The sequence below is a fragment of the Gymnoscopelus braueri genome (genome assembly GCF_963280865.1).
Source record: "Gymnoscopelus braueri genome assembly, chromosome: 22".
In the NCBI taxonomy this organism is placed as follows: domain Eukaryota; kingdom Metazoa; phylum Chordata; class Actinopteri; order Myctophiformes; family Myctophidae; genus Gymnoscopelus; species Gymnoscopelus braueri.
In genome coordinates, this window is record NC_137624.1 from 41,145,734 (window position 1) to 41,168,726 (window position 22,993).

Genomic DNA, 22,993 nt, shown 5'->3' on the forward strand with positions numbered 1-22,993 from the left:
TTTATGGCGGCCCCTTGGACTTTTGGTATTTTGCTGAGTGGCCCCTGAGCCATCTTAAGTTGAGTAGCCCTGCTCCAGAGACTTGTCAGTCTGAGACAACAAGGAAACCCTTCCACCCCACCCTCACCTCAGGGACAAGCTGAATGGGACAATTACCAACAACTGCTATACTGTGGGGCCAGGATGTGCTGCAAGAGGAACAGAGTGTAATAATGTGTGATCAAACTTTTATTTACAACTAAAAGATGTTTCTCAACCCTTGCTGTGTTCTAGGATCACCCTGGCAATCATTGGCTTGGTCTGGCTGGTGGTTGGAACTGCGCTGGTTGGATTTCTGCCCAATAGCAGGTAGATTATCACACACTGTCTGTTCCAAATGATGTTTTTTTTTCTTTCTTTTGAACCCATTCAATCTGGGAACACATCTGTGTCATTTTAGATTTGAGCTACAACCATTATTTTATAAGACAGAGGTTCTTAACTCTGGAATACTCACATACTTATTGCCAACTCCTCATCTTCACTCAGTAACTTTAAAGGTACCATGACATTCATTTTCACTTTTTTTATTTTCAATGTTTTATTTGGGGTTTTATGACCTCAATTACACCCAAAAAACCTGAACTTAGAACATTCAGTGGATTTTCTGTGGTCTGGGGTTTTCTGAATAATTAGGCTGAAAAGTAATCTGAGCTTGGCCCTTCGACAGTGAGGTCACAGTCGATTAATCCCGCCCACTCTCCTCCTCGCCCCTCCCCTCCCCTATCCTTTCCTTTGGGGGGGGCGGAGCAGAGGCGATGATTGACAGGCAAAATCCCTCACCAGCGACACCCGCAGGCAAAGATTTATTTTTTCATTGCAGTTGAAAAGGCTTTAGAAATGTGAGAGAAAAACACCTGCCATGGATCAATGGAGTGGAATTTTCACTTAAAACTTTTTGTACACTTTTGAAGGACCAGGACAAAGACTTTTAATGTGGTGTAAAAGTGAATGTCATTAAACCTTTAAACATAGACTGAAGGTCAGCCTGATGAATCAAGCCTCTCCACTTGCTTCTACCACAAGGGTCTTCAACAGGGGGTCCGGGACCCCTAGGGGGTCCTCAGAGCTACTATAGGGGGTCCGCCAAATCTTTGTGAGATAGGATTCTTTTTACATTAACCACTTGACCCATAGAATTCCTTTTCTGAGGATAATATTATCCAAAAATAGCAGATCTACAAGCTCACATCGCCTCGCGCTGCGAGGCGTTGTGAGCTTGTAGATCTGCTATTTTTTGGCAAAGAGGTATAGGTGTAAAGGGAAAAAAGAGCAGACCAAGTAAAAAAGAAAAGTTTAATCTGAAACACAATTTTATACAATATAGAGGGGGTCCCTGCTTCATCTCTCTCTCAGCTAGGGGGTCCTTGGCCTGAAAAGGTTGAAGACCCCTGTTCTACCATATAATGTAGCCCTACTTCTGCATACACACACACACACACACGGACACACATGTGCAGATACACGCACACTCAACACACAGACACACGCACCCACCCACACACATTGAACTGCACACACGGTACTTGTTGTTTGTCGTGTCTTATGTTTGATTACAATGTTTAACTTAATTCTTGTTTATTATTTTAGGTGCCAACCTTGTATAAGCCCTATATGGGTTTCCTGTCTCACCTGCACGCATTTCTGTGATGTTTTGATAATGTTACTTTTGTGCTATTTTTATTGTGCGAATAAATAAATCAAAATAAAAAATACTTTGACAATAAAATAAAAAAACATACAAGCTCTAAGAGCTTGAGCTTGTAGATCTGCTATTTTTTGCAAATCTTTGAAAATATATATTTTTAAAGCGAACATTTGTAACACAAATCTTTGCTTCTGGGGGTCCCTGGAAGTAAATATTTTGAGATGGGGGTCGGCGGCCAAATTCATATCATTTTGCATGTCCTTGACATGAAAAAGTTTGAAAACCACTGATATAGAATTATTTTTTTTCCAGAAACCTGTTCGGATTTAGAAGACATTTGTAGATGCGTTCCTGGATTGAATGGGTTACAAACTGTTGTAAAACGTGTGCTGTGTTTGTTTTATTCATGTGTTTTTTCTGTGTGTGTGTGTTGCAGTGCAAAGAGCTGGCTGAGTGAGCTGGTCCATGTGACCTGCTGGAGGATCTGTGCCAGAGGTCTCTCTGCCACCGTCCGTTACCACAACAAGTGAGTGTGAGCTGGAGGGGTCAGTTACAGCTCACACACACACACACACACACACACACACACACACGCACACGCACACGCACACGCACACGCACACGCACACACACACACACACACATTTGAAATATTTATTTATGTCCACATAAACAGAAGTACAAGATGTACAAAGGACATAAACACTGCCAGTGCAGTCAGATAATGTGAAAACAGCCAGTTACAAAGTGCATGTAAGGCAGAGCATTGTTACATACAAAACAAAAGATGGCATACTTGTCGAACACAGTGGACAACAATCATGGGTAAAGGAAGCAACGCCTCCTCCAAATTGAGCGGCTTCCTATAATAGCTGATATTGAGCAGGACCTTGCTAATTGTTTAGCCCTCCTTTTGGAGAGGCCGGCCATTTGCAGGCCCCTTACAACCAACTTGTGCACGTGCCCTAGACCAGTGTCTATCAACCCTGGCAAACGTCCCAATTTTGGGCCGGGGCTACTGCTGAGGTGTGCCGCGCCGTTTGAAGAAGGTTTGGAAAAAAAAAAAAAAAAAATAATCAGGCATGCAAACAGCCCCGAGGTGAAAAGGGTGACAACATGCCTTTTTTTTCCGGGTCAGGTCTCACACTATTGCCCTATTTGGATTCAAAACGGCTAGTGGAAGCTGAAAAGCTACAAGTTTGCATGTCTGAATAATGCAAAAACAGAAATATTTGTTTGCATTTGCTTTTTTTCTCCCTCATATATTTTCATAATAAAAAAATGCGTATCGTATCGAAATCGTATCGAAGTTGTGTGCCCAATATCGTATTGTATCGTGAAATTAGAATCGGCACACCCCTAGTGTGTGTGTATATATATATACCGTATATATATATATATATAATTATATATATATATATACCGTATATCTAGGTGTGCCCTGGGATCTTTTGGCTATGCCAGGTGTGCCTTGGCACAAAAAAGGTTGATATACACTGCCCTAGACTACCAAAGATAAAACCCAAAAGTTTACATCTGTAGCCTAGCTGAGAGATGGTCTGCTCTAGCTGATGATATTTTAGCACTTTGGTTAGGAAGGCTTCCTCTAAGCTGTAATCAAAACACACACACACACACACACACACACACACACACACACACACACACACACACACACACACACACACACACACACACACACACACACACACACACACACACACACACACACACACACGCACACACACACACACCGCCCGTTACCACAACAAGCGAGTGTGAGCTGGAGGGGACAGTTACAGCTCAACGTCATGCAGTGTTGATTCAGTCGACTAAAACTATGACGAAAAATGTTGGTCGACTACCTTTTTACACTGACGAAAAGTAAATAAAAACGAAGCTACGACGACTAAAACTAAGACTAAATATACTGACAATTTCGTCAACATTAAAAACTAGACTAAAATGTTAGTGAGGGATGAGTGGAGAAGAGATCCAGTAGAAAGACAAGTCATTTTATGTTTGGTTGCGCTCGGGTGTTGCGCTCTGAAAATAGCCGATCTACAAGCTCACAACGCGTCGCGCTGCGACGCGTTGTGAGCTTGTAGATCTGCTATTTTCAACTTGCAACCAAGTGTAAAATCAGCCATTACGGCGCCATCAAGGCACCGCCAACATACATTTTAGTCGACTAAATCAACTGTAGATTTAGTCGACTATAATCTCATGATATTTAGTCGACTAAAACTAGACAAAAACTAAAACATTTCAGATGACTAAAATATGATTAAAACTAAATGGAGATTTAATTCAAAAGACTATGACTAAAACTAAATCAAAATTTGCTGTCAAAATCAACACTGCTGTCATGCTGATGTTTTACTTCATATTTGTAAAAAACAAACAAAAAAAAAACAATAGAGGACGGAGACCACTGTACAATTACAAATTAGTTTTAGTACCTTCAAACAGCTAATGTTTACAATTTTGTTCAGGCAAACGAACATACAATTGGCTTAAAATCTTACAGACTACTCAGCAACCTCGTTTCGAGTACAAAAACTGTTCCTCAGCTACAGCAACGTTATATTAACATGGGCCGAATTACATAATGATGTGATCAGTGGCAGTGCTACTTAGGGCTTTCACCAACTAGTCGACTAGTCGACTAGTATAACCACTAGTCGACTTTGTTGGTACTAGTCGAATAGTTGAAAAGATTTATTTATTTATTTTATTATTATTAAATTATTTTGTCATTTGTTTTAATGCCATAGTAATGGCCCATCTTACTATTATTATCCTCCTGACTTTATTTTTTATCAAAAGGGGGTCAAAAGTATGCCCAATAAAAGCCTATTATTGGGCAATGGGGATCCTTGGAGACGCTGCTGTGGTAATGTGCTGCTGTGCCAGAAGCGCTTCCCTTAAAACGCCATAAAAATAAGGGCAGGAGGATAATAATAATAGTAATATAGTAGTAGGATGGCATTAAAACAATGTCCCCCCCCTAATTTTTTTATAATGTAAATTTCGACTAGTCGACTACTACTTGGTCAAATGAGTCGACTAGTAAAAATCATTAGTTGTGAATGCCCTAGTGCTACTAGACTTGCCTGAAAATCTAGTTTGGTAAAAATCGTTACCTGCTGATGTAAGCATGTATCATATCATGTTTTACATGAAGTAATCACGATTGGATTTTTTTTATAGTTTCTCTGAAAAATATTTCTAAAATTGTTAAAAACGTATTCATTCCAAGACTGTCCATGCTGCTTTGAAAAGGGTCTATTTATTGTCTATTAATTTCTAAGGAATAGCTGAGTGAGAGAACCTCGCTAAACAGTTGCTTGTATTTTTCTAGACAAAACCGACCTCAGAAAGGAGGGATTTGTGTAGCGAACCACACCTCACCTATTGATGTGGTCATCTTGGCCAGCGATGGATGCTATGCTATGGTGGGTATGATGAACATAACACTGACATAGAGCTCAAACTATCCATTCTTTTCTTAGCCATCATTACTCACTCAATTACTTGTTAAATGTATCGAATAATCCAGAAGCACATTTTCTATATATTTTAATTCAGGGGTTTTCAACAGGTGGTCCGTGGACCACTGGTGGTCCGTGAAGGTATTGCTTGTGGTCCCTGACCATGCATCTAGTAATGAAGAAAGAAAATATTTTTATTTTTATTTCACGAAACGGTGCATTAACAACATGGTGACCTATGATGACACGTCAATTTTGTCAGTTACTGGGAAGTCGAAGGTCAAGTTAGAGTTAGAATCTCAAGAAGGGGAAGTGTACCAGATTGTCCGATTGAGTAATCATTATTAAGAAATGTGCCCATATAATCCCATGTCTCTGTTTACTTATACATAAGATACAAATCAGTAAATCAGTTAACATGAGTTTAATGGAAGGTTGGATAAAGTAAGAGAACAGAATAAGGGTAACCGTGGGATAGGAATAGACCACTAGTAGTCCGTGGACCATCGGTTGAGAAACAGTGGGATGTTTAGACATGGGATGCATAGCAAGTGTTAGCAAAGCACTAATCTTCATATCCCCACCCAACACAACAGTGGTCCCCAGGTTGATTCTTAGTCAGGGTGGTGGTCCCTGGTTCACAATCAGTTGAAAACCCCTGTTTTAAATTGTTTTAACCCATTAACTGCCAGAGGTATTTTCATATTTTTTTAGCCAGTGCCAGAGTTTTTAATTGAAAAAAAAAAGAGTCGAGATACAGAATTTTTAAGTTTTAAGTTAACAAGGAAGTGGATAGGAGTCTAGATCTTCATAAAATCATATCTCCTTGGTCTTTGGGTAATTTTTTTTTTTGACTTTTCATAATCAACTAAATTGACAACTAAGTCTAATCACTGAAGGCCTATTTTATACTTTGTCGTACAATGGTGTCATGCAAAAATAGCAGATCTACAAGCTCATCAATGTGAGCTTGTGTGTCCCATGGCGCTGCAGGTGGGCCAGGTTCATGGCGGTCTGATGGGGGTCCTCCAGAGGTCCATGGTCAAGTCCTGTCCCCACGTGTGGTTCGAGAGGTCAGAGATGAGGGACCGCCTCGCCGTGCTCAGCCGGTGAGACTAGCACACAGGACATCAACACACTAAGTAACTAAGTACATTTACTCAAGTACTGTACTTAAGTATAATTTTAAGGTGCATTTACTTTACTTCAGTATTTCAAATACAAAACGTACATTAACCACTTAAGCCCTATTTTATACCTCAGCTATTCAGAAATAGCTGAGGTTGTGTGCAGGCTCACAATTTTTTAAACACGTGAGCACTTTTGCTTTGGTACTCCAAGTGAATTATATTTTGATGCCAATACTTTTGTACTTTTACTCGAGTACAATTTTGAATACAAGACAGAGTATTTCTATATAAATATTGCTACTTTTACTCAAGTAAAACCACCACCACTGTCTCCGCCAGGCCAGAGGCAAGACTGAGATGACGTTTGTGTGTGTGTGTGTGTGTGTGTGTGTGTGTGTGTGTGTGTGTGTGTGTGTGTGTGTGTGTGTGTGTGTGTGTGTGTGTGTGTGTGTGTGTGTGTGTGTGTGTGTGTGTGTGTGTGTGTGTGTGTGTGTGTGTGTGTGTGTGTGTGTGTGTGTGTGTGTGTGTGTGTGTGTGTGTGTGTATCATAGACTATATAAAAGAGATGGACAAAGCCAGACCGCTGGTTTCTACAGACCGAAAATTAAGCCGATTGTTCAGGAATTTGAAATCCACCATCTCTAATATAAGCCCAAAAGCACCGGAAGAACCGGAAAACAATCCCCAAAGAATGCTATTGGTTGGGTAGCTTGTCAATCAAGAGCGGGGGCGGGGAATGAATGCTATTGGTTGTGTAGCTTGTCAATCAAATCATCCCCGCCCCTCTCTTAGAGAATACCCTACTTTATCGTCAATTTTAGAATAAATGGGACCATAATTTAGCAAAACGCATATCATGATGATTGAAAGGAGACTTTAAACTAGCGACTGGAAGCATATAGAATTTATGACCATTTTTATTAAGGTAAGAAAATCGAGTCTAAAGTTTGTCAAAAACCCATCCGCTTGCGTTAAAATTAATTCTTTCTGACACCCGCAGGGGTAAAACGACGAAACTACAGGCCATTCATATGAACTGTCTCTTCCGTATTGGAGTCAATGTAAAAATCTCAAGCTGGCCCCTTGGTGTGTATGTGTCTGTGTGTTGTCACAGCTTGGCTCTAGGCCGTGACAAACATCAGGGAGGAGACCAGGATGAAGTTATAAATCAAATCATATTTATTAAACGAAAGCTACTAACAACAAACAACTGAGGTATAAACAGAACATACGGATCCTATGGAGTGTGAAGTCAGTAATCAGTAGTGTAGATGTGGATGTGTGGAGCATGGTGTGGTGCGAGGTGTGTGGATGGAAAGAAAGAACATAATCATAAAGGTAAGGGCATGGAGAGTAGAGTTGGAGCTGGTGGAGATAGGTCTGCTTCTCTCAGGCTTCTCCTAGAGACTGGCCAGGGTGGGGCTTTTATAGCCTCCTGGAGGCACCGGGCCCAGGTGCTCTCCAATGAGCAATCAGCTCCACCCTGCTCCCCTATAGGGCAAGAGTTAGTGCAAGGCATTCACCCCCACAACCACCCAGACTAACATACGGGCATCACACCCCCCCCCTTAAAGACGTGGTCCCACTAGGAACCACGGCTCCCCATTGAACCTACTTAAATACAAAACAATAATCAAACCCAAAATTCAAACACTTAAGTGCACTTTACATCACACTATTTTAACATTAAATTTTACAATTTCAGACTCAAATACTTTCAGAAAATGTGACTACTACTAGAGTGTAATACACCCTTAGAGCCCTGGCTTTGCACACCCCTGGACTCTCCTCCCCCCTCAACAGCTGGATCCTGGTGTTTCAGCTAGCAATAGGGCTGTCAAGGAGCAGGACAGGCCAGGGACCACAACGCCAGGCTCTAGAAAAACAAAGACATCAAGGATTAGACAGACATTTACACAGGAGCACGAGACAGTGCATCTGCCACCACATTATCTTTCCCTTTAATGTGCCTGATGTCCAAAGAAAATGACTGTAACAACAAAGACCACCTAATAAGTCTTTGGTTTGGACATTTAAGAGAGCTAAGGAATGTAAGTGGGTTGTGATCTGTATCGACAATAACAGGCACCCCAGATCCCACATACACACTGAAATGCACCAAAGCCAACACCAGTGCCAATGCTTCCTTTTCAATAACAGAGTAATTAAGCTGGTGCTTATTAAACTTTCTAGAAAAGAAACTGACTGGTCTGTCCAGCCCCCCACTGTCAGCCTGCAACAATACTGCACCTGCCCCAAAATGACTTGCATCGACCTGCAACTTGAACTGTTGGTCCATGCGAGGAGCTGCCAACACTGGGCAGAGCACAGCAAGATCTTAGCATTTTGGAATGCCTGCTGACACTGGGAGGACCAGACAAACTTCACCTTGTCCTTGAGAAGGTCAGTCAGAGGACAGACAACAGAAGAAAAATTTCGGCAGAAACTTCTATAGTATCCTATTAACCCTAAGAATCGCATAAGATCTTTCTTAGTAGCGGGAGGAGGATAATTCTCCACAGCAATCACTTTTGCGTGCACAGGACGGACCTCCCCCTGGCCGACCACACGACCAAGGTACGTGACCGTTGCACGAGCAAATTCACATTTTGCAAGATTGACTGTTAACTGCGCATCAGCCAAACGCTGAAAGAGCGAGTGGATACGTGCAATGTGACTCTCCCAAGTGTCACTATACACGACCACGTCGTCCAAATAAACGGCACAGCCTTCGAGGTCACCAACAACCCTATTCATAAGGCGTTGGAACGTCGCCGGTGCATTTCGTAACCCAAATGGCATGACTTTGTAGGAGTAGAGACCGGACGGAGTAATAAAGGATGCAATTTCCCTAGCTCTTTTTGACAGTGGGACTTGCCAGTATCCCTTTAACAAATCAAATTTGCTGACAAACTTCGCTGACCCAACCTCGTCAATACAGTCATCCATTCTAGGCAATGGAAAGGCATCTGGTTTTGTCACGTTGTTAACTTTGCGAAAATCTGAACAGAACCTAAATGACCCGTCAGACTTCGGAACCAAAATGCATGGTGAAGCCCAACTAGCCGCCGACGGCTCCGCAATCCCATTCTCCAACATATACCGGACCTCTGCATCCAACACCCGGCGTTTGTCTGCAGAGACCCGATAAAAACGCTGCCGAATGGGTTTTGGATCAATCAACTCAATGTCATGTTCGATAAGATGTGTTTGTGATGGTGTATCACCAAATAAACCTGGGAAGTTACCAATCAACCTAGCCAACTCTGACCGCCGAGCCTTGGGGAGATGACACAACAGGTTGTCTAACTTACTAAGGGACTCTGTGTTTTTCAAGCGCCCATACACCAATGTCTCGTCAAATGTGTTGGTGTCCTCGCCCTCAGCCACTGCCACCGACTGAGAGGTAGGACCCACGCCCGCTGCCAAACACACAGGTAGAATCTCCCCAGACTCTCGGCCATAATATGGTTTTAACAGATTTACGTGACACAATTGAGTAGCTTTACGACGGTTTGGAGTTGAAATGACATAGTTTTCCTCTGAAATTTTCTCAACCACAGTGTGTGGACCTGTAAACTTTGCTTGGAAAGGCGAGGTCACAATTGGCAAAAGAGCCAGCACCTGATCGCCCGGACTGAATTCCCGACGTTCAGCCCGCCGATCATAGGAGCGCTTCATTTTCACTTGAGCCTTTGCTAGATTCTCTTTAGCCATTGTACCTGCCACATACAACTGCTGCCTGAACCCATTGACAAAGTCAATTAGATTTTTGGGAGGGTCAGGAGCCTTAAAGTTGTCATGAAGCAGTGCAAGTGGACCACGAACTAAATGACCAAAAACCAACTGATTAGGACTAAACCCAGTACTTTCTTGCACCACCTCCCGAGCAGCCAGAAGTAACCAGGGCAAGCCCTCCCCCCAATCTTTGCCCAACTCCGTGCAATAAGCCCGCATTAAGGATTTTAAGGTCTGGTGAAACCGCTCTAGCGCCCCCTGACTTTGAGCATGGTACGCTGATGATTGAGAGTGTTTCACCCGGAGCTGCTTCAGAACCTGAGCAAACATGTGGGAGGAGAAGTTGGATCCCTGGTCGCTCTGCAGAACCCGAGCAATACCAAATATTGACATGAACTGCGAGAGAGCTTTAACCACAGCCCTAGTCGTTATTGACCGTAGTGGATAGGCAGCTGGATACCTGGTTGCCTGGCACATGACTGTTAACAGGTACTTTGCGCCAGACCTAGAGGGAGGCAGAGGGCCGACACAATCGATGATGATGTGCTCAAATGGCTGCCCTATAGCTGGTATGGGGTGCAATGGGGCAGGCTTAATTACCTGATTGGGCTTCCCAGTCATCTGGCATGTGTGACACGTTTTAATGTATGCAGCCACATCCTTTCTCAACTTGGGCCAAAAAAAATACTGCAAAATCCGATAATATGTTTTCTTGACACCCAAATGCCCTGACTGGTCATGTGAAAGTTTCAACACTAAATCCCTGTATTTAGCTGGAACTACCACCTGGAACACTGGTTCCCCCACCCCAAGTTCCCCACATGGCACCCACTTCCTCACTAGCAACCCATTATCAAGGAAATACCCATTTGCGCTATCCTCCACCTCACTACCTGTCAGAACTTCCTCAAAGAGGCCTCTGATGGACGGATCGGACTGCTGCGCCGCAACAAGCTCTGTCTGGGAAACAGAAATGGGCACATCAGATAACGCAAAACCGGCATCAGAATTTTCAACTTTGTCACGCTCAATTTCACGAGCGCCGGCGCGTGTCACAGCTGCTGCTGCAAATACCTGCGGAAAATCCCGCTCGCTCTCGTCTGGATCACTGGCTACAATCGGAACCAGACTCACCAATGGTGCTGGCGGCACCTTAGCCCATACGAGGCCACCCGCATGCATATTCCCCAAGAGGACATCGACCCCAGCCATCGGAAACGCCTCACGCAACGCCACCTCCACCTCACCATGGACCAAGCCACAGTCAATTTCAAGTTTGTGTGTAGGAGAAGAGATTATGGACATGCCCATACCACGGCTCAACATGGCATCCCCAGTTGCAGACTTAGAGGAAAACGCCAGAACCGAATCAAGCACGTATGTGCCCAGCGCCGCAGTGTCCCGCAGAATTGTTACGGGCACCTTTTCATTGGACCCAACAAGGGAGACAAACCCCCTCTCTACGAATGGACGGTACGCCTCGTCTACATCGCCGAGACTCCTCTCGTTCCCATGTAAAGGACCTTCCGACCGCGACACCACAGACACCGGCGCAACAAACGCTGCTGACTTCACGTTCACGTGCGTTTTATTCCTCTGTTGTAAAGAATAACAGTCTGCCTTTATGTGACCCTTTTTTCCACAATAGTGACATGTTTTTTCACCGTCACGGGCAGCCCTACTTTTCCCATCCTCCATTTTCGAATACCTGGTGAAAGGTGCGTTAGAATTATGGCTGGGTGCGCTATAATGATGGCTGGGTGCGCTGCTCTCCCGGTGCGTACTTTGGGCGCCCCGCGGTACCCACTCTCGGTGCGTCAACACATATTGATCAGCCAAAGCGGCCGCCTCTGCCACTGTTTTAATCTGCTGCTCTGTAATATATGTTGCTATACGATTTGGGATTGCATTTTTAAACTGTTCTAACAGTAGTAAGTCACATAAACCCTCACATGTGTCGCCACCTGAAACCATCCGCCAACGGTTAAAGTTAATGACCAACTCCCGTGAGAACTCCAAATATGACTGTTTGTCGTCTTTTCTGTTGTTTCTAAAGTGCTGACGGTAACTCTCCGGCACCCTTTCATACACTTTAAGAACAGCAGATTTAACAGTGGCATAATTTAAACTTTCCATTACCGATAATGCCGAATACGCCTCCTGTGCCTTCCCAGTAAGCACGCACTGCAGCATTACAGTCCGGTCCGCATCAGGCCAACCTCTTGAATTAGCCAATCTTTCGAAAAGTGACTGGCTCCTTCTCACTAAACTTTGGCATCAATCGCAAACTGCTCACCAAATCAAACGATCGCTTTCCTGAAGCTACACTTCCATCTCCTTCCAACAGCTTCTGGTCCAATTTACCCTCCTTGACAAGCTCTACCTTCTCTCTCTGCAGAAGAATTCTCATTTTTTCCACCTCCAGTCTCTCTCGCTCTACTTCAACTCTTTCTTTTTCAATTTTAAGCTGCTGTCTGACCCTCTCCATCTCTAACTGAACAAGCATCAGTTCTTTTTGTTCCAAAAAAGACAGATTTTGGGTTGGTGGCGGCACCGCCGCACCGTCCTCCCCTGTTTCATTACCTGGCAAGATCCCAATATCTTCCAAGCCAGCACTTAATACTACCTTAATTGTCTGTAATTTCCGTCTCCTGTCCCCAATGTCAATTTTGTAATAGTCAGAAATTTCTAGGAGCTGCTCCTTTGTACAGCTTTCCAAAAAATCTTCTGACGGCGTCGCAACAAATTCATCAATTTGAGCCATTTTAATTATCACTTGAATGTATCCCAGACACGTTAAATGAAACACTGGTACAACTTGTAACCGAGTAACCAGGAGCGTCCCCTAGCTGCCTAATCCAATCTTATATAACTCACCCCTAGCTCTTCATGAGGTGTTGCGGGGGTATTTATGCACTAATTATACGCAGGAGACAACGTAACCAGTTGATAATTATGCCGTCAGCCACGTACCGTGCTCCCGAGACAACTGCTACTACCGCGTTCACCCCAACATTACAAAAACACAAGAAAAAAAACAAAATCCACGAAAGTTTAAAAACTAAACGTGGCTTATGCCTAACATGGGACAAACAGTAGCTCCTATGTGAATATTCAATTACCAGTGTACCAGTGTGTCAAAAACTTAGCCCACATACATTCAAATAACTCCACGCTCAACGAAAAAATACGGGGAATCAAAAAATGTAACTATAACAAAACACCGCACGCACTGAAAACACTTTGAAACCGCTTTACACAAAGAAAAAGGGAATCCCGAGTTAGGCCCTCCCAAACCGCATTTGATTGGCCCAACTTTACATTACGTCACGGGGAATACCCTACTTACTTCAAGACCGGCTTTCAAAAAACACTCAGTAACTGCGCGCAACAAAAACTTTAACTTCACTTTAAAGTTTGACAATACTCACTTAAGTTCGGAACGAGCCCCCATTTGTCACAGCTTGGCTCTAGGCCGTGACAAACATCAGGGAGGAGACCAGGATGAAGTTATAAATCAAATCATATTTATTAAACGAAAGCTACTAACAACAAACAACTGAGGTATAAACAGAACATACGGATCCTATGGAGTGTGAAGTCAGTAATCAGTAGTGTAGATGTGGATGTGTGGAGCATGGTGTGGTGCGAGGTGTGTGGATGGAAAGAAAGAACATAATCATAAAGGTAAGGGCATGGAGAGTAGAGTTGGAGCTGGTGGAGATAGGTCTGCTTCTCTCAGGCTTCTCCTAGAGACTGGCCAGGGTGGGGCTTTTATAGCCTCCTGGAGGCACCGGGCCCAGGTGCTCTCCAATGAGCAATCAGCTCCACCCTGCTCCCCTATAGGGCAAGAGTTAGTGCAAGGCATTCACCCCCACAACCACCCAGACTAACATACGGGCATCACAGTGTTATTAAAATGTTTCCATCTCATTCCACAGACTGACCAATCATGTTGCAGCGAAGAACAAACTGCCCATCCTGATCTTCCCCGAAGGTACGTTTCTACCTGGAAAGCATTAGCGTTAGCATTAGCCCATGTAGCAACCTCTACTCACTGTGCTCTAATGCTATGATAAGGCTATGATAATATTCCTCCTCTCCAGAGGCCTGTAGCACTTAGTGACCTATAGTCCAGTACATTAACCCTATTTTTTTACATTATCGATACGTAGCTGATAATAGCGCCAAATTTTGCATGAGGCTTCTTTAGGACCTACTGATGGATTCTAGCCTTGGGTACCAAACTTTATTTTGAATATTTTCCATACATTTAGGCTTATCAATATTCATAAAAAAACAGGCCGATTCACCTTTTGGCCTATAACTCTTGAACCGTAGGTCATAGCATCAAAAATATTTTTTCCCTGGTCCCGCCTCTTTTCCGATTTCAAGGTTTCAATGTTGTGTCACAACCTGACAATGCATGGAACATACAGTAGGCAGAGCACGAGATTGTGGCTCCCCCAGAGATTTACACATGTTGTTGATGTGGTAAAATCTGTATTTTTTGCCCATGCCAAAAGCCACCCAGAATTCAGCCAAAGGTTGAATCGTAACTAAATCATGGAACAAGCCTGCAAGGATCACGATGACATCAGTGTCCACAGTACGCACAAGGATAGTTGTTGCTCCTTGCTCAAGTGCATGCCGTACATGAACCAGAATCCTGGTGTCTGCCTCCTCATGATTGCAACAGGTCGATTCAACCTTTGGCTGACATCTGGGTGGGCTTTTGGCATGTTCCAGACACAACATCTGCTTTCCACAGTAAGGGTAAGAAGTCAGCTTGGCATGCCTGGCAAGCCTATGATGATGTCACAGAGATACTTGTCAGTCTGGCCAAACATCCCTTCCAGCAGCTGAATGTTGAGAGTCAGCAATTCCAGAAGCTTGAGAGACTGACGGTTATCCTGTATGACAAATCCAGTCCTTTGAGCTCCATCAACCAGACTAGAAAATAACTCTTCTGTCATGGGAATAGGTCAATGGAGAAACTGCCACCCACCCAAGATGCACTACTTCAGCATGTCAAGCGGGCAGTGTATCAAGCAGGCATCTGGGCGACCAGCCTACAAACAGAACAAGTTATTCCTTCCCCACATGAGTATGGATGGACCAAGGAATCTGAGGCATGGGTGCCAGTTTGGATGACAATTCCAGAAGTCTCCAAAGCATGCAGAGAGCTGATCAAATGCTCTTGTAAAGGGGACTGTTCCACCTGCAAATGTGGCAAATCAAATTTGGACTGTTCTCCACTTTGCAATTGCAAATGTTTGACTCACAAGACCATTTGTACTTAATTTGGCACAAAAACAGTGACATTTGTAGAATTTGTTGCGCCCCCTATGGGTGGAAGTGAAATCGCATTGGCTCTACGTTTATTAATGGCCCCTCAATGATATGAATTTAGGACAAATAGGACGCTGTGTTTATGATTTGTGCCATTTTTTTCCAAACAGACCCTCCCACAAATTTCAGAAGCCAATCGTAGCCAATCCGAAGGGAATATGAAAATTCTTACTGATAAATCTTGATCACATGACCAAAGACAGAGGGTGTGCCGATTTGTGTGAGTTTTGGACAAAATATTTAGGAGTAGTAGCAAAATATGTGTTTTGAAGATAACGCAAAATGGCGGAAAATCTTGAAATCGGAAAAGAGGCGGGACCTATATGTAAAGTTGCGTCATGATCCAAGGAGTCCAGGGAAAAAATATTTTTGATGCTATGACCTACGGTTCAAGAAATAGCTGATCTACAAGCTTACAACGCGTCGTTGTAAGCTTGTAGATCAGCTATTTCAGCTTTTTTTTATAATGTTAGTGAGGGACGAGTGGAGAAGAGATCCAGTAGAAAGACAAGTCATTTTATGTTTGGTTGCGCTCGGGTGTTTTTTTTATAATATTTGTTTAAATATGTGAATCATTTCTTTGTATGTTTCAGTTATTTGTCATATCTCCCCTGAGCAATTCTTTATTAGGAAGCCTAAAAGGCTTCATTATGTTCCAATGTTCAATGCCAACATTTGTAATGGTGACAGCCCTAGTTACTTGGGCTCGTTTTTCTTGACCGCAATGTCACGGTTTAGATAGCAGGTTATTTAGACAGATGCTTAAGGGTCATTGTTTACCCGGTATCCTATAGTTTCAATGTGCAGATTATTCCTTTTGATAGTATATTGTTTAGCCTGATGCTAGGTTCTTGGTTTACCTGTGATCCTAGTTTACTGAGGCACTACACCAGGGGTACTCAACTACAAATCGTGAAGGTCCACAAATATTTTTTTGAATAAGGCAAAGGTCCGTTTATTTAAGTCGGTCAATCGAGCCAAACTTATCAAATCAGATCCCCTCCCAACCAAACAACTTATTTTGTTTTTTTTAAATTTTCCTCTAATCTAGCTAATTTGACACTGTGTTATGTTAATTCTTCATTATTAATTACTTACGATGCATAAGCGTTCAGGTTCTATTAAATAAGTATTTTTAATTATTTTAACATTTATTTTTATTATTCTAAATGACTTGGGGGGGGGGGGGGGCCTCCAATCTGAAGCTATGGGAGACAAAGCTCCCCCGTACCCCCCGGGATTTCTGCGCCTAGTGCAGAGTATAAAAACATACATGAAAATAAACATGAAAACAACAGAACAACAATTCAAATACTTTTTCACACCCCCTCCAAGAATCCCCCAAAAATATATCTCTTAAAAAATATATGTATATACTTTTTACCATAATTTACCCAGGGTCCGCAGAGAGTTGTCCCGCGGTCCGGTCATGGACCGTGGTCCGCCTGTTGAGTACCCCTGCACTACACTACCTCTCTGCATTTGATACCTTGCTTTACTGTAAGACGCTCTGGTTAAGAGTGTCTGCTAAATGCCTAAATTGTACAAGGTATGATTTCATAGTGTGTCTCTCTCTCTCTCTCTCTCTCTCCGTCACACACCCCCACACACACACACTCACACTCACACACACACACACACACACACACACACACACACACACACACACACACACACACACACACACACACACACACACACACACACACACACACACACACACACACACACACACACACACACACACACACACACACACACACACACACACACACACACACACACACACACACACACACACACACACACACACACACACACACACACACACAAACAAACACACACACACACAGGAACGTGCATCAACAACACATCGGTCATGATGTTTAAGAAGGGAAGTTTTGAAATCGGAGGAACGATATATCCAGTTGCTATAAAGGTAGGATCATTTCAAGTACATTATGATATTCATACTGTTTATTAACTGTTCTGTGTATGATTCCTGTTGTTCAGGTTTCAATATGACTTTAGATGAATACATCTGATGTAGGAGTTGCTATGTTTCAGTGTTGATTTTGTCGACTAAAACTATGACGAAAAATGTTGGTCAACTACCTTTTTTCACTGACAAAAACGTAATAAAAACAAAAAAAAACTAAGCTATGATGACTAAAACTAAGACTAAATAATTTCGTCAACAAATAAAAACTAGACTAAAATGTTATTGAGGGATCTAGTGGAGAAGAGATCCAGTAGAACTAAAAGACGCTTGGGTGTTGCGCTCTGAAAATAGCAGATCTACAAGCTCACAACGCGTCACGCTGCGACGCGTTGTGAGCTTGTAGATCGCCAATTTTCAGCACGTAACCAAGTGTAAAATCAGCCTTTAAGTTGCCTTCAAGGCACCGCCAAAATACATTTTAGTTGACTAAATCAACTGTAGATTTAGTCCATGGGTTTTCAACTGGTGGTCCAAGGACCACTGGTGGTCCGTGAAGGTATTGCATGTGGTCCCTGACCATGCATTTAGTAATGTAGGAAAGTGAAGATTTGTATTATATTTTATTTTAGCGACCATTAGTTGAGAAACCGTATGATGCATGATGACACATTAATGTTGTCAGTTACTTCGGATGTCAAGAACCTCCACAGAAATGGGAGTTAGAATTTCAAGGGAAACTGTACCGGTTTACCTGGTTGAGTCATCATTAGTAGGAAATGTGCCCATATCGATCGCATGTGTCTGCTTGCTCATACATATGTTGCAATGAATCAGTTAACATGAGTTTAATATGGAAGGTTAAGAGAACAGAATAAGGGCAACCATGGGAAGGGAATGGATCAGTGGTTCTCAATATTTCTGAGCTCTGGACTCATATCTCAGTTAAATAATGACTGTTAACTCTCTCAGTGCCAGGCCCCGAGTTATCCCGAGTTTTAGGGTTATACCCTCAGTGCCAGAACGAGAAATCCTGTCATTATTTAATGTCAAGCTTTTCCCCCCACACCACGCCCATATCCCCCCTCCCAACACAACAGTGGTCCCCAGGTTGATTCTCAGTCAGGGTGGTGGTCCCTGGTTCATAATCAGTTGAAAACCCATGATTTAGTCGACTAAAATCTTATGATATTTAGTCAACTAAAACTAGACTAACAGTAAAACGTTTCAGATGACTAAAATATGATTAAAACTAAATGGAATTTTATTCAAAAGACTATAACTAAAACTAAATCAAAATATGCTGTCCAAATCAACACTGCTATGTTTTAAGTGTTTTAAAGGTGTTTTAAGTGTTTTAAAGGTGTCACATTTTTATGTTGGGCTACAAGGGAAGGCAAGATATTTGTCATGCAATACCTCTAGTCAACCAGCAGGTGTCCTACCTGACCACAATAATATGCAGTATAAACGTCTCAATGGAAGAGTATGGAGAGACCACTGCAGATCTACTAGTTATATTGTATAAACCATTGGTTCTCAAAGTGGGGTCCAGAGACCCCCAGGGGTCCTTGGAGGGGTACCAGGGGGTCCCCAGCAAAAGTAGTCAATAAAGAGTCATTTGAACCCCTTTATCCATATTTTATACTTTGGCTATTCAAAAATAGCAGATCTATTAGCTCATAGCGCGGCACCAAGTCCGCGTTACGACCTTGTAGATCTGCTATTTTTGAAAAAATATTTTTAACACAAACCTTTTTTTTCTGGAGGGTCCCTGGCACAGCATATTTTCAGGCAGGGGTCCGCAGCCACATGAATATCAATTTGGGGGTCCTTGGCACGAAAAAGTTTGAGATCCACTGGTATAAACATAACATACCCTAAACACACTGGTTCTCTAAATGGGGGGGGGGGTGGGGGGTTCCAGGGGGTCCCAGGGGGTCCCTAACCTTCTCTTATGGGGCCCCTGGCACAACATCGTTTCAAATGGTGGTCAGTGGCCAAATATATATCAAGTTTTGGGGGTCCTTGATATGAAAGATGTTTGAGAATCACTGCAGTAACATACAGATTGGTTAAAATAATGTTTTATTCACTAAAGTTACTGTAATCATTCTAAATTAGTACTGTAACAATTCATTTTTTCCTGCATGTCTTGTTGAGTGGAGTCCCTCAGGGCTCTATACTAGTGTATTCTGTTTTTGCTATACTTTAAATATCTTGGCAGAAAATAGCCGATCTACAAGCTTGTTATGAGCTTATAGATCTGCTATTTACTGCAGAGAAAATAGCGGATGCTGGAGTTTAATCACAAACGTGACAAGCAAATTTGATTGGCCTATTCATCCGGATTTGATTGGCCAGTTATGGTCACAAACTTAACCCATTGATACCTGGAACGCTTCTGTGTCACTTTAGATGTCTTTGGCTATTCAAAAATAGCAGATATACAAGCTCATAGCGCGGCACCGAGTGCCGCGCTATGAGCTTGTAGATCTGCTATTTTTGAAAAATCTTAAACATTTTTTTTTTAATTTTCCAAAAACTGTTATGATTTAGATTTTTTTAAAGAATCGCCTCAGGTCTTAATGGGTTAACATGCAGATTTGATTGGCCAAGCTTGGTAGTAGTGGTCTGATCAGTGGTCAGATGTTCCGGCCTGAACATCTAGTTTAGAAATAAAATAATGTGACGAGAAAATAAAACATTTAAGATGTTAAATCATTTCCTAAGTATCCCTTTTCTTTGTCTTCCAGTATGACCCACGTTTTGGAGATGCCTTCTGGAACAGTGCCAAGTACAACATGGTCAGCTATCTGCTCCGAATGATGACCAGCTGGGCCATCGTTGTCAACGTGTGGTATCTCCCTCCAATGAAGAGACAGGTAGGCCTCCCCACTCTCTGTTTGGTACCTACAGGTAGGCCTCCCCACTCTCTGTGTGGTAGAGACATATATGGGCATATCGGTTGGATCTGCAGTTCTGGACAACTTATAACCGGGGCACCGCGCTCCCTCAGGGCCTCTGTGATACGCACGCCGAGATCGGTCGGATGGATCTCGAGATGCGCGAAGCACACACACAAAGACATTTGGAGACTTTATACTGATGTCATCAGCATGATGTCAGTTCCTTTCGGCTGCTGTACCAATATAAGCGCTAGCATGCCCGATAAAGCTGCATTTATTCTTTTACTGAGCAACGCTTGGGTGGTTTGTCTTTGTGTGAGAAATGTTCAAGTGGACTGTGTACCTGGGGGGTAGACCAAAAGGACCTCATGCTGCTGTTGTAGTGGGACAGGACGTGTTCTATATTGGAGGTATCGTGAACACCATGAACAGCAGCCATCACATTGATGTTCATGTCTTCAACACAGTGTCTTTACGCTGGGTGAAGTTGCCCCCGGTGACAACGACCGAAAGAGGAGAACGTCCCCTCGAGGTTCCCTCCATGCGCGGCGGCCACACAGCTGTGTTGATTGAGAACACCGTCTACGTCTGGGGAGGAAGGGTTCAGCATACGTGGAGGTTATGCTCTGTGCTTTATGCATTTGACGTCGACACCCACAGATGGTTCACACCCCAGGTTTCTGGGACTGTTCCAGAGGCGAGGGGTGACCACTCAGCCTGTGTCTCAGGTTAGGTCATGTATATCTGTCAAGAAGGATGCTACGATCGGGCCGGAAGCACTAACGATATCTACAAGCTGGACTCTGGTCTTTAATCAACACCAGAGGCACTCCACCATTTCTTACATCACGCCACTCTGCCACCATCATCGGTACAAAGATGTTTGTTTTTGGGGGGCGATGGCGACGGGTCAATGGTTGGCATAATCGTTATATCGACAGAGTCGGAGTGTTTGACACGGAGACAAACAGTTGGCTGAGCACACCTGTGAAGCCTAGTCCGGAATGCAGGCTTCATTCAGCCTTTTCCTACAATGGAGAGCTGTTCATATTTGGTGACGAGTGTCTGTGGAAATTAAATCCAGAGACCTTCTCCTGGAAAAAGGTTAAACCGAATATTATCATGTGTTCGATGACTATGTGTTGTTGCCTAGTGGGAGATCGTTTAATCCTCTTTCCAGAGAATGTTGATAAGCTGATAAGCTGTTCATTTTAGATTCAAGTCCGAGTCTGAAGACGCTGTGTAAGCTAGCAGTTATTCAATACGGTGTGGAGCAGTCAGGACTCCCACACAACATCAGGTGGGAATTGGCAGCCATGCCAATATCCTACTATTATAATTGAAATGACCTCCAAGTACGTCCGGGGTTGCTCAGCACACGATCACTCCACTTGCCCCAAAACTTGCCACAGACTGTTGATCAGTTCTCTGGCTAATACTTAGGCTTCTTTCCTCGCCTTCAATGTACTTACATATTGTACAGTTAATATAAAACTACATTTTAACATTTTAGCCACAGCAGCTTTCCTTCTTTTTGGCCGCAGCAACTTTATCTTTGGCCGCAGCGCCTTTGTTCTTGGTCGCTAGGACCACACCCTACTGCGCATCTCCATATATGGCCATATCAGTTGGATCACCGGTGCAACGTAGCTGTGATGTTACTGTAGCTGATAGGGCCTAGATGTGAGGGCCTCTAGTAACGATAATGAGTGTGCCCGTTGTCGACCATGTTCGTGATGCTGATAGGCCTGCGCTCTGCGTCTCTTAACGCATCTGGTTAAGAAAAGACGCATCCAACTCACCGTCCGTGCGTCCATGGGACGCACATGCACTGTTGTTAACAACAAATTCCATGTTAAGAAGAATCGCAGTAAAAAATAATAATAATCCACGCACACCAGCATTTTGCATGGCCAGCTGGCCGCATCCTACTTTATCCTAAGTCATGAACAACAAAATCTGTGTAGAAATAACATACAAACACGATAGAAAACAAAAACAAAAAAATCGCGGACATTTTGACCAGATTGTATAGGGTCACACATTTGAGTATAACACCCGGAGCAATGTCTCTGCTCTGTACCGTGTGTGCCGTGAGCTGACCTGATTTTATGGGTCACACTTTTTAGTATAACACCCGTCACGGAGCTGAACTCTTTATTTAAATTAAAATTATTTGTTTACCAACATTGAGACTGGACGCACAGGTGATTGTTTCATGCAATCAATTCTCAACCTGTTGTTTCGGGGTGCGCTGGTTTCAGCACACCCCAACCCCCCCTCTTGTGTGTTGGCTAGTGCTGCGAGACCTGATAGAATGGGTTTCGTTGCGCGCATACTGGTTGCACGCATACTGGTTCTTATCAGTGTGACGTCGTCTGTTAAGGGGTCTATGGAGCTGAAACATGAACGTTTGCGCCGTGGGCAGTCGCAAAATTCGATACTTCTTGTAAATTGGCCAGTGACATGGTCACTAGAGAGGCATTTCAGAGGTGTTTGTAGAGACTATAGTTCCTCTCCTCAGCCAACGTCTGTTCCGTCTGGTCCCAGATTTGGGGTGTGAAGGGACACAGAGATACACTGATGACAGCAGGGATCTCCATATATGGAGATTTGTGGATAATATGACAAACCCTTACGGGTCAATTTGGTTCCATTTGTACCCTCTCTCAAAGATTTTACAGCATAGATTGTGGTCCCAGAAAAATGTAATCAAATGAAAGGGGGGTCCGTGGCCTATTAAT

The 22,993-nt window shown here is 43.3% G+C and overlaps 1 protein-coding gene across 3 annotated transcripts in view; it reads left to right on the forward strand.

Moving 5' to 3' along the window:
- gpat3 (glycerol-3-phosphate acyltransferase 3) overlaps positions 1–22,993 on the forward strand; it is a 102,512-nt gene that overhangs the window by 9,456 nt on the left and 70,063 nt on the right. For all 3 annotated transcript variants that reach the window (XM_080419238.1, XM_080419237.1, XM_080419239.1), the window contains 7 exons: positions 274–348; positions 2,124–2,213; positions 5,052–5,145; positions 6,175–6,290; positions 13,991–14,046; positions 17,255–17,340; positions 20,097–20,225. In XM_080419238.1, the coding sequence (XP_080275364.1) occupies positions 274–348; positions 2,124–2,213; positions 5,052–5,145; positions 6,175–6,290; positions 13,991–14,046; positions 17,255–17,340; positions 20,097–20,225 (646 nt within the window). The remainder of the gene's footprint in view (positions 1–273; positions 349–2,123; positions 2,214–5,051; positions 5,146–6,174; positions 6,291–13,990; positions 14,047–17,254; positions 17,341–20,096; positions 20,226–22,993) is intronic.